At 44.9% G+C, this 12,997-nt stretch overlaps 1 protein-coding gene across 1 annotated transcript in view; it reads right to left on the bottom strand.

Annotated features, from left to right (window-relative positions):
• The window catches only part of minar1 (membrane integral NOTCH2 associated receptor 1), a 36,282-nt gene extending 23,543 nt beyond the window's left edge, over window positions 1-12,739 (bottom strand). The window contains exons 1-4 of the mRNA XM_069663326.1: window positions 12,618-12,739; window positions 12,376-12,477; window positions 9,199-10,090; window positions 6,510-7,964 (exon numbers count right to left, since the gene is read on the bottom strand). Coding sequence (XP_069519427.1) covers window positions 6,510-7,964; window positions 9,199-10,090; window positions 12,376-12,477; window positions 12,618-12,739 — 2,571 coding nt within the window. The remainder of the gene's footprint in view (window positions 1-6,509; window positions 7,965-9,198; window positions 10,091-12,375; window positions 12,478-12,617) is intronic.
• Window positions 12,740-12,997: the final 258 nt, after the last annotated feature.

The raw sequence follows: 12,997 nt of genomic DNA, 5'->3' as shown, positions 1-12,997 counted from the left end.
TCTGAGCTTCAAACACTGCTTATGTATGGAGCTGCTCTGTTCCAGGATTCATCTGAACCACACACACTTCCAGGAACACATGAAGGATATACAGCCGCTAAAGCAGAATAAGGGCCCTATTTAGACGTTGGAAGGCGCAAAGAGGTTGGCTTAAGTCTCTGGATTATTCATAGGCGTGTTTTCTGCATAACATGAATCAAACCAATCAGAGTGTCAGCTCTCATTCCCTTTAAGAGCCCGGTGCGCCTGCAGGCAGGCGTGTTGCTATCTACACGCCAGATTTCAGTCATTCTTCTTATATAAACCAGACCCCGACCAACATACTCAACTTATTTCTTTCCACTGCTCCCCTGCACACAGGTCACTGTACGATACATGTCGAAGCAGAGATTGATGTTAAAGTCACTGAAGCGATCCCACTGATCAGCAGAGACCAACATTAAGAACTTCATTAATTATCTATGTCTCCAGACACGCCGTCAGGATCGCACAGGATCTTATGTTTATTAAAGTCTGCGTGCTGACCATCAAAGAAAGGTCGGCTGTAAATGTTTATTGACTTATTGTTGCTGCTGGATCACATGGCTGTATTCCCGTACGTAATGGAGACGGGACAGTGTTTTAATATCTGCGGGCACGATTGTTGGTGCCACAGGTAGTTATGTCTGAGGATAATAAATTTACCTCTCAGTTTGTGTGTGAGTGTGTGTGTGTGTTTTTGTGCTTATTAGAGAGTGTGGATTTGAATGAGCACACATTATGGAGAGCTTGGTTGGTCTCGGCAGTTGCAAACACACTGCAAACATGCTGCAAACACGCTGCTGTGCGTCCCCTTATGAGTGACAAGCAGACTCGTGTTGTGAACTCTCCGATGTATGTCCATAATGCGTCCTCTGAATAACAGAGACAGACTGCGCCTTAGACTTTAGACTGTAGACCAGGTTTTTGTTGGTCTAAGGCGCAGTCGCTGTCTGCATCCTCAGGACAGCAACGTGGCACCCGTTTGCCTGACCACACCTCTTTTAAGTCCATGGGCGCTAGCGTGGGCGCAAGATCAATAGCTATTTACACATTGTGGGCGCTGGGCGTGAAAACGATGTCTGTGTCTGGTTGAAAACAGCAATGACGCTTGCACTGCGCCAACGTGCTTTGCACTGGGTGTGCGATAGGGCCCCTCGTCTCTAACCTTGTATAGAATCATACAGTGAATGGAAAAAGCTGTTACATTAAGTAAGTCTTTGCGCACGCTTGTCAGCAGCATGTTGTGATGATGAAAAGCACCTCAGTTTGATCAGGCAGAACAGACATGGACAGAGCATGAGAACAGTGTATCCTGTTTGAATAAGACCTCATATATGGAGCATTAGACAGGTACACAACACGTACATGACACACGGCCTCTTCCTGTTTACAGTCAGCTCTGTGATTAAACAAACCAACAGTATGTACAGCTGCATGTAAACAGAACAAATAGTGACGCCTTCATTTACATTAGCCATGTTAACATTTCAAAAGAAAGTTAGCATGAATGATTAATGATCTGTTCTGTGTATATGGTTACTGTCTGTAACTAGCTTTACTCACTCTGCTTACTGTGAGTTGTTGTTAAAGCAACCTTCTGTGGATTATTAAGACAGCAAGTTTGTACTGTTGATTGAACCACTAAAGCAAACATGAAGACTCAACATTACTGTCCCACCAGTATGGTCTCCTCACAGTATTTCCACACAGGTCGTCACTATGACACCAGGGTGTCAAAGTTCCCTCCGTGTGAGCCCGTGTAGAGACGCTGCAGAGGTTCATCAGCACCAGAGGAGGAAGAGGAGTCGTCTCTAAGGACGGGTTCAAGCTTCATTAAAAACACTAACTGTTATATTTCTCTATGATGTTGCCCTTTAAAAACACAAAACACATCCAAAAACAATTGTGCATCCAGAAACAAGAACAAACTATTGATCAACGCTCCAGTCACTTAAACTGTGTTTATGTTTTAGTATCAGAGTTTCATCTACAATAGAAAAAAGCTCTTATTGCATGTCTGCTTATTATGATGTGAGCTCTTCAAATGCTTCGTATCCCTACAGTCTGTACAAGCTACAGCTCATGTAAGTTATGTAAGTTATGCTCCAGCTATTATGGTTTTTATTTCAGCTCAGTTTAAATAGGATTATGCTAACATAGATCTGCTGCCAGGTCACCACTGCGCCTGCCGCCGACATATTGTCACTACGTTTTTCATCGCACTTCATGTAATGACATTATCAAAAAAACACACACGCTAGATTACACACGCAGGCTAGACGAGAGTATTCGCTTCTGTGTTAAAAAACGCATGAATGCTGGAGCTATTAATGTTTTTATTTTAGACTTAAACAGGGTTACGCAAACAGCCACCTGCGTGCAGCTGCATGTTGGAGATGTGTTTTCACAGGTATTACAGAATCACAACAGTGTGGAAATAAAACCTCAGAGTAGTTGTTGGGTGTATTTTTGAATTTACAGAGACAGGACAGCTTTTTCTCCACTGCTTCCAGGTTTTATGTTAAGCTAGTCCACTACATCCTGACAGCAGTCCTCTAAAATACACGGAATAATAGGAACATCACTGAAAGAAAGAAGATAAATGTTTCACATGTTTGTTTCATCCATTTGGAAGAAAACTCATACTGAACGTACACTGGTGAGCCATAACATTATGACCACTGACAGGTGAAGAGAATAACATTGATTATCTCATTACAGTGGCCCCTGTCAGTGAATGATAAAATGTAAATGGACTGTACTTATATCGCTCTTTTCTATTCTTTGCGACCACTCAAAGCTGCTTTTACACTACATGTCACATTCACCCAATCACACACTGATGGCAGAGGCTGCTACGTAAAGTGTCAATCAGTTATCACATTCATACCCATTGGCTATGCCACCGGGAGCAATTTGGGGTTCAGTGTCTTGCCCAAGGACACTTCGACATGTAGCCTAAGGGAGCTGGGGATCGAACCTCCAACCTTCCGATTGAAAGACGACCGACTCTTCCACTGAGCCACAGCCGCCCCAGTGGGTGGCATATGTAAGGCAGCAAGTGAACATTTTGTCCTCGAAGTTGATGTGTTGAAAGCAGGAAAAACGGGCAAGTGTGAGGATGTAAGCGACTTTGACAAGGGCCAAACTGTGAAGGCTAGACGACTGGGTCAGAGCATCTCCAACACTGCAGCTCTTGTGGGGTGTTCCCGGTCTGCAGAGGTCAGGGCCAACCAAAAGAGGTCCAAGGAAGGAAAACCGGTGAACCAGAGACAGGGTCATGGCCGGCAACGGGTCATTAATGTGTGATCAAACAGAAGAGCAACTGAAGCTCAAACTGCTGAAAGAGTTAACGCTGGTTCTGATAGAAAGGTGTCAGAACACACAGAGCATCACAGGTTATTGCGTATGGGGCTGCGTAGCTGCAGACCGGTCAGGGTGCCCATGCTGACCCCCGTCCACGAGAGCATCAGAACTGGATCATGGAGCGATGGGAGAAGGCGGCCTGGTCTGATGAATCCTGTTTTCTTTTACATCATGTGGATGGCCGGGTGCGTGTGCGTCTCTTACCTGGGGAAGACATGGCACCAGGATGCATTATGGGAAGAAGGCGAGCCAGTGGAGGCAGTGTGATGCTTTGGGCATTCGGGTTCTGCTGGGAAACCTTGGGTCCTGCCATTCATGTGGATGTTACTTTGACACGTACCACCTACCTAAACATTGTTGCAGACCAAGTCCACCCCTTTATGGAAACAGTATTCCCTAATGGCAGTGGCCTCTCTCAGCAGGATGATGCGCCCTGCCACACTGCAGACATGCTTCAGGAACGGTTTGAGGAACAACAAGTTCAAGGTGTTGACTTGGCATCCAAATTCCCCAGATCTCAATCCAATGGAGCATCTGTGGGATGTGCTGAACAAACAAGTCCGATCCACGGAGGCCCCACCTCGCAGCTTACAGGACTTAAAGGATCTGCTGCTAACGTCTTGGTGCCAGATACCTCAGCACACCTTCGAGGGCTAGTGGAGTCCATGCCTCGACGGGTCAGGGCTGTTTTGGCGGTAAAAGGGGACCTACACAATATTAGGCAGGTGGTCACAATGTTATGGCTGATCGGTGTGTATCTACATCATGAACTCTAGTTTTCAATGAGTTCTTACATTCTTGGAGACAAACAGCTGCATTCAAACACCCAGAGACATCCTGTCCACTTGGCTGTTTTTAGTCTGCCTAATTGGACAGGATGAATTCCTCCTCTCATTCACTGCTGTGCACACATCTCCTGGCTGAGAGAAGTGTCATGTGGGACAAAGGAGCCACATGGCATCAGCAGAGCTGCTTTTACATCTCAGCCCAGAATTAACGCTGGAATCTGCTGCTGTCTGTCCACACTGCTGCTGCAGCGGATGAAATGAAGTCTTTTGAATCCCATATGACTTATCCAAAGACTTCCTGAGTTTAAACACCTCACACCTCACGTTTACGGTGGTTATTGATGATCTGTTTGAATATTTTTTGGTGCTATTTTTTTCTACCAATAAACTACTTAATAGGGATGCACAGTACTTTTTTGAGCCGATACCAATAACCCATAACTACATGCTCCTGATGGCTGACACGAATGATAAGATTACTAATATTTTTTCACACTGTGTATTTTCAAAATAAGTTCATAATGTGTAGTTTATGCACACCTGAGGGTAAGAAAGGCTAAGATGCAGTAAGCAAAGTTGAACATTAATATTCTGTACTTACCAATTCTAACTGATGTCACTACTGTTAACACACACACACACACATCTTTACTTTAACAAAGTAAATGCTTGGCCAAACTGTCAAATCTGACGCGTCAACATAAAACAAAAAAAGCCTGTTTTGCATAAGAATTTTTTAAAAAAAGTATGCACTGACATGTCATATCAGAAGTAATGGAAACAAAAAAAGTGCACCCCTCAATACAAAATAAGCCTTGGTCATATTGCGTGCACTGTCTCTTAGCACAACATGCACCCTCTACATCATTATGTTGCACTGCCCGATCATGGTTTCAAAGGCTACGCAGGTCGCTGTAGTTTTATGTGAACCCGAGCTCTCCTGTGCATGCAGTAATATCTTTTTCATTTTAAGCTCTCCCTCCAGCCACTGGGCCATCAAACTAAGCATATTTTCTGGACTAACGTCAGAAGTCCATATATCTGTGGAAAAACCTCTGTCACTGCCGTTGGCGACATCATGCAGTGCAGGTAGGGATACGTCTGCAAAGTAGTGGCAGCTCGGGAGACTAAACTGGGGTTCCAAATGTGCCATTAGCTGACGAAATCCATGATCTTCTACCATGGAAAAAGCATTGTCATCAAGTGCCATGAAGTCGATGATTTTGTCATTATTTGTCTGGTTAACTTTTTGCAGTTTTTGGATGCCTGTTGAATGGGCACTACGGCACTCACCTTCTTTTTTGATGTTAATGCTAGCTGCAGCTGCTGCTGCTTTATATTCCTTAAATACACATTTGTTGCGATGACGGCTTTTCAGGTGACTTATAAGATTAGTTGTGTCATTTTTCCTTCTCTCAGAATCCTGTTTCACTGAAACAGTAAGAAATGTATACACCGGGGATTCTTCTTCTCTGTGTTTGATGGCTTGTTAGTAAGTAAATGAAAGCAATTGTTTTAATCAGATTAAAATGTATTATTGGCCGATAATTAATCGGATCAATATATATCGTGCACCCCTACTACTTAATGAATCAATGAATCTTCTAAGCACTTCATAAAGCCTTAAACTCCTAAAAGACCATTTTAACTTTCACTGATAATTAACGCAGAAAAATTATGACAATGAAAGTTTCCACTTCATGAACAAAACAAAGTTCTTTAACAGCGTAAACCATCCAGTCAGGAGACTCCCAGCGGAACATGATTACTGCATGATGACGTGAGGGTTGTAATGTTTTATATGATGGTTTCATGGATGTGATGAAAGCAATTTCTCAGATATAAAACATGCACGTAATGTTACAATAACATAGAAACCTCACCCCTGCTGTTCATCAACACAATCCATTCAGCCAACCTGATCTTTAAACGTGATTTCTCTGACACATCACTCACCCCCCCCCCAACAGAATATAATACCTGCACTCACTCATAAAAGCACAATTTACCTACAACAGCAAAGAAAAGCTGTGTCCTGACCAAAAGAGAAGCTTTTCCTCTTTAGTTTAAATTCGCCACCCATCACATCTTTGCCCCGACTTTGTATATTTATTGTCTTTGCTTTTGTTCAAACACAACTTTAGAGTGTCTGTCTGACGGTCCAGCAGTGTAATAAATCACGTCTGAACACAAAGTCTGTGTTGAGGAATATTGAGTGACTTCCCTGTAAAACAATCAGCATTCATCTATATTTGATGGCTGCACTGCATCTGTTGTCTTTGATAATTATGCTCTACTGAAATCAATTAAAAGGTGAATTAAAGGTGTTCGTACCTCTATGGCCTTCCTGTGTCTGTCCTTGCTGTCTCTGTCTCTGTCCTTGCCCTCGTCTGCTGGATGGCAGGAGTAGGACACCGTCCTCCAGTCCCGCGGGGAGTTGGTGATGCTGGCGACCTTTGACTCAGTGGCGCTGTTCTCCTCATTGAGCGAGCGGGACGACCTCCTGGTGAACATGCTCTTCTTCAAAGCCTTAATCCTGAGGCTGTCGCTATTACTCCCATCCGAGCAGTACCACTCCCCCGGGGAGCCGTTGTCCATTTTGGCATTGTGGCCGGTGGTGTGGCACTGGAAAACACGAGGTGAGGGGCTGGCGTCGGGATGTGGATGAGGCGGCAGCTTGTTGGGGGTGACATTGGAACCAGAAGCAGACGCCGGCTCCCCGTGTCTCCCGTTGGTCTCAGGCTCCTGGATCTTCTCGTCCAGCTTGTTGAGTTTGGACAGCACCTGGGAGATCTCGCTGCGAACCCCCGACAGAGACTCCAGCTTCTTCTCAATCTCACCGATCCTCATCACCAGCTTGCACACACTTGATTTGAGCTCATCATCCGTGTTTTCCAGCGAATGGAAGAGGCGGTCCAGCTTGGACTTGGCTAGTTTGACAGTGTTGCGTTCAGGCGAGCTGTCGCCTTCAGATTTCAGTGTGACCTGAGAGAGAGATCCATTACTGTTGTAGCATGACGGCTGGACGACGCCCAGAGAGTCACAAACACTCATATCATCCAGAAACCGAAAGATGTCACTGATGTCATCACTGACGAGCTCAGAGTCCTCATCCGAGTGTTTGAAGGCCTGTCTCTCTCTGTATTCCTTCATCTTCTTCTGCTCGGCCTGCTCTGTTTGAGTCCCCACACTCGACGAGCTGTCGCACCCCTGAAAGGACTGACTCTTCAGATTTTTGTCCCGAAACCTTTTGGCTGCTTCTCTTTTGTCGAATCCTGCCGGCCCACTGGCCATCAGTGCTACATCCTTGGTTTTTAATCCGTTAGTTTTCTTAGTAAAGCCAGACGGAGAAGCTACCACTTTGTCCTTCGGGCTCTGGAAAAGCTTCTCGTCAGTGCTGATGATGCTGATATTGCGATGGAGGTTTTCTTTGAGTGGTTTTCCGTTCACAAACGACCTCTCGAAGTCCGGCGGCCCCTCCTCTGCGTTGAGACTGAGGCTCTTCACTGGCCACGCTGGCTGCTTCCCTGCTCTGTTTATGTGCTTCCTGTTGCTGACGCACTCAGAGACCGTTGTAGGACCGAAGTATGTGGACGCCTGTAGGTCATCCAGGCTCTCATGCTTCACTCTCTGCCTGTCCTGAAGAGGGGAGTTGAGTGTGGGTTCAAAGTAGGGGTTAGTGTAGGGCAGTTCGAAGCTGTGGTTGAAGAAGGTGGCAGGCTTGTGCAGCTCCCTCCTGTGGTAGCCGGCAGCAGCCTCACTGCCCTGCTTGCACTCAGGGGTGATGACCTGCAACAGAAACCCAGACGAGCACTGAGCAGGCTGTGAACATATTAACACAGCAGAGACAGCTCAATGACAGGAGGGAGTGCACAGAGAATTACACAAAATGCTAAATAAATTCATTTAGAGTCATACACACAAAACTAATTCTTGTCTCACTTGCCATCAGGGCTTCCGTACGTCCCTTCCTGTATTCTGACCATAATAGACAAACCATCAGCATGTACAGGCTGTTTATTAAACACTGTGAGAGAGTGTCTGCCTGACGCTCAATATATAATTTATTCATGACAAAAAATACGGGTGATGGGATGAATTCTAAAATCGATCTAATAGGCTCTGTTCAGTGGCCGACATGCGGCCACTCGCTGGTTTTTCCATCATGTACAGGAAAGAGAATATTTCCTATTTTTCTGTAGCCGTAAAGAGTAACAAAGCACTCAAATGTACTGTTCTTATTTCTTTATACCTTTACTTTAATACATTTCAGAGACATATCATTTTGCCCCACTATGTTTATGACAGAGGTGTTGATGGATATAATAAGTTACTTCCAATCAAGCAATCTGATTGGACAGGAGAGTGCCGATATACTAGAGTCACTGGGACTTTTCACTCTGTGTATCACTCCGCCTCAGTTCTGTATCCTGTTAATCAACATTACAGCAGACGGTCTTTAAATTGATCACATCGTTCACCAAAGCAACTGTGTGCAACAGAAAGTGTTCTTGTCGACACTCTGGTTCCAGTCAAATCTTTAAACTAATTGTGCAGGTGGAGAAAATATAAATGAATAAACAAAGAAAAAATTACAATCTGTTGCTGCTTGTTACGGTCTACTTCTATATGTATTTCTGAGCTGTTGTTAAAGCAATATCACACTGGAGGTCGTGCTGTTGTACTGAATATCAGCACAGCTCAGAATGTGAAGAAAAACACAGAATCACATAACTGATTAAAGAATTGCTTTATAAAGTATTTATCAGCTCAAGGTCTTTTATATTTGTGACGTGTGGCCTTTAAAATGTGCATCTCCTGGAAGTTAAGCAGTCAGCAGATCTAGTCTTTGTTTGTATGTGAGACACTTTTAACACAACATTCTCTTCTAATTACTCGTGTTCCACATCCTGACACAAGCAGAGGTGAATTAACATTGAATCACCATCCCCACCTCTCCTCACCAGCATCCTAAAAAACCAAACACAGGCTAAAAACACAAACACATCCTTAAAGCACAAACCTTTGGTGAGAAGGCGGCCAGGTTGTGGAAGTCGTCTTTGAAGATGTTCCTCTTCTGGATGCAGGGGTGGACAGAGAAGGGCTCTGGATGGCCAATGTGCTGCAGGGACTCCTGGTCCGTGTTTGACTCGCTGTCGATGTCCATGGGAAAGTAGGTGCTCTGCATTGCACAGGGGGGCGAGGGGGGGCTGCCGCTGGAGTACTGGGGCAGGTGCTGCAGTTTGTCCAGAGAGGCGGCTCTACATTTCAGCTCCTTGCTGACCCCCAGGAGGAAGTTGGGGTCCGAGGTGTGGACAAACTGTTGGCGCTCAGATGGTTTGGGACAGGGAGGGGCACTCTGAACAGCAGGGTGCTGCTGGGGGCAGTGGAGGTGGTGGTGGTGATGGTGTCCCTCCCGGGGGTCCGTGTGCTCATAACCAGCCCCTCTATCACAGTCCTGAAACTTGTAGGCATCCTGCTCGGACCTGCACAGTTCCAGCGACTGGTTTTTGTGGAACTTGGCTCGGTGCACCGCAGGGAGCTTGTCTTTGGCCATGCCTCCATTCATCTGGATCAAGTTAAACATAGTGACGATGTCTGCAGCCACCATGAGCTTCTTGGACTGCGGGTCCTCCATGGAGCTGCGCATCTTGTCTTTGAAGAGGGTGGCTGGGAACGCAGGGTCCAGACAGGCAGTGTAGAAGAGCAGGCTGCGGAGCTTGGCCAGGTGCACCAGGTCGAAACGAGCGCACAGGGACTTGCACAGGTCCTGGTAGGACATGGAGTTATGCTTGGTGTCCAGCTCCTCCAGGATCCGAACCAGGAACAGAGAGTAGTCTGGGAGGGGGTCCATAGCTGCTGGGGTGGCAAGAAGAGGCCCACAGAGAATGCCCACCTCAGGGAAAGCTTTGCACCTGGAATGATCACAGGGGGATGTTCAGTCCATGCTAATGTGTTGTTCTTGTGGCCCTGACAGGACACATGAATGTAAAGACTTGGCTGGTTGAATCACGCAGAGTCAAAACGTGGACTGTAATCGATGTTAAACCTCGAGAACACCTGCGTTCAGCTGCAGAGCCTCTCGCAGGGCAGGGCGCGCGCAGGCTGATCTCAGTCTGATTCCAGTTGAATCTGCATACCGACACTCAGCCTGAGTTGTCGAGAATAGAGCGCAGAATCATCTGATCAGCTCGGACCAGCTCAGCGTGTCTCTCCTCCTCACAGAGCCGAAAAAAGGAAGGAGAAACTCAGAGGAATCACGCTTCATCATCCGGCTCTGAATCCGCAGCGCGCATCATCCGAGACGGGCTTCACACAGACCAACTTTAACCCCTCCAATTATCCGTCCGCATGAAAAAGACAAAAACAAAGCGCAAACAGCACATCCTCACATGCACGCGCACAGGTAAATGCTGGTAAAATAACTCATGCTGTCACAGACGGACAGGAACCAGACCCGGATCCATGGTCCCGGTGTGTCCCAGCAGACTGGACCCGCTCCATCGTCCGACGGTCCTCCTCCCCCCGGACTTCCCCCGATCACAGCTGTGCTGCCGCTGAGGTGGAGGAGCTGTCCGGGAATTGCTTTGCTTAAACTAGTGTCATATCACGGAGATACGCACCTACCCTACCTGTTTCCGCTTTCAAAATAAGAGCTGTTGGTGAGCGTTCCTTTAAATACATTTCTGTGAGTCACTTTTACATTACTAAATTTTATTTCATCTTCAATAACAAGTTCACTGAATTGTAATGTTGCACCTGGCCTCGTCTCTTTTCAACACATGAACAATGAAACAGGACAAGACTACACTATGAAAACTGTTTACATACAGGGATCATGTAACTAAGACATTACAGAAAACGACCTTAAATATTTTGTTATAGTTGTGTGTGGTTTCCTTCAGTCCAGTAGCCTTTGTGAAAGTTATTATCATAACAATTTAATTACTGAACCAATCAGTAATTTATCAAACTAAATATTGTTAACCGTAAGCATTCATAAAAAAAAAAAATCACAATTCAATCACAAAATATTGTCCTATTGTTCCAAATTCAGTTTAATGTTTTTTGATCTAAAGATCAAAATTAGTTTGGCCGTTGACCTCTGACAAAGTTTGCTAAGATCATTATAATAATACGATAATGATGTGATATTATTTCTTACAATAACTTCAAAAGATCAGAAGGAATTCTCTTCAAGTTCATGTAAAGGAGAAAAAAGTATAAATCAATAAAGGCAGGGGTAGACCACAGACTGTATGAAAAGATAGCTGACATCACAGCTCCCTAAAAGTGAAGCCAAACCCTCTCTATCGCCCCCTGCTGACTGGCACTACAGAGCAATGAAACGGCTGTTTCTATTTAAAAAATGATGTAACTTCCTCTGTAACAAAAAGGTCTATCTCTGTAGGGATCCTTTCTGTAATGTTGTCTGACACTCACAACAATCTGAGCCTGTCACTGGAAAAACAACAACTTCAATCATGCTCATTTCCCCACAAGGATTACCTTGCAGCCATTACAACCTGTGTCACTGCTGCTGGCTGAGCATTCTGGAGTCATTTACAAAATACCAGAATTCTCTTCTAAATACTTTGAATTAAAAAAGAGCCTGTAGTACTGTGATGAAAACAGCACTCAGTGTCTCTTTCTTTTAAGCTTTCTCGATCATGAACAGCAGCTGGAAGGGGAAACTGTGTGAAATTAACATGGGATTCTAAAATACTCTACATACTCCATTATACACACTATGAATAAGCACATAGACACAGAAAGAAATTTGAGTAAAGGAAAATAAAGAGGTTTACGAAGCCGCAAAATGTAAGAGAAGATAATCTTGTATAAATACAAACAATAAAAGCAACGATAAGAAGAAGAAATAAAGACGTAATAATAATAAAAAATAACATTAATAATATATATATTATTTACATCATTTTATTCAAATCTGCAAAAATAATTGCACTGAAAAAATATACATACATGCATACATACATGTACTTATACATATATACACATACATATAGATAGTGATGAGGAGGGGATACTTACAGAGAGAATTGAGATTACATAGTGGTTGTAATGCTGGCGTTATAAAGTCTGACTGCAGATGGGAGGAAGGACCTGCGATAGAGCTCCTTCTTGCAGGGTGGGTGTCTCAGTCTGCTGCTAACTTGGCTCACATCCTCCTCTCACCCACCTCATCTGTGGAGTCCAGAGGACAGTCCAGGACAGAACCGGCCCTCCAGTTTGTTCAGTCTCTTCCTGTCCCTCTCTGTGCTCCCTCCTCCCCAGCAGACCACTGCATAGAAGACAGCAGACGCCACCACAATGTCGTAAAATGTCCGTAACAGAGTCCTGCACACTCCAGAGGACCTCAGTGTCCTCAGCAGGTGCAGACGACTTTGGCCCTTATTGTAGAGGACGTTTGTGTTGTGTCACCAGTCCAGTTTGTTGTTGACGTGAACACCCAGGTATTTGTAGGCCTCCACCCTCTCGATGTCCAATCCCTGGATGTTCACCAGTGCAGTCTGGGGGGTCTTCCTGCAGAAGTCTATTACCATCTACTTTGTCTTGCTGCCGTTGAGCTTAAGATGGTTAAGCTTACATCAGTCAACAAAGTTGGTGATGACCTCCCTGCAGGAGTCACCCAAGTTGCCACCCCAAGCCAGAGTCAGAATATGATTAGTTGTTGGGCCTGTCAGAATTAATTGTCTAAAAGTAAGAGTAGAAGTTTTTCAACCAAAACTAACATTTTTAATTGCTTTGTTTATTCTTTTCATTTATTTTAATATATGTCGGTATGATTCATCTGCATTCAT

Source organism: Semicossyphus pulcher, unplaced genomic scaffold, assembly GCF_022749685.1.
Source record: "Semicossyphus pulcher isolate SPU_LCO1_2020_fin unplaced genomic scaffold, fSemPul1.0.p SCAF_1, whole genome shotgun sequence".
In the NCBI taxonomy this organism is placed as follows: Eukaryota; Metazoa; Chordata; class Actinopteri; order Labriformes; family Labridae; genus Semicossyphus; species Semicossyphus pulcher.
Note: the sequence above shows the minus strand (reverse complement) of the source record. Positions and strands in the feature narration are given on the sequence as shown.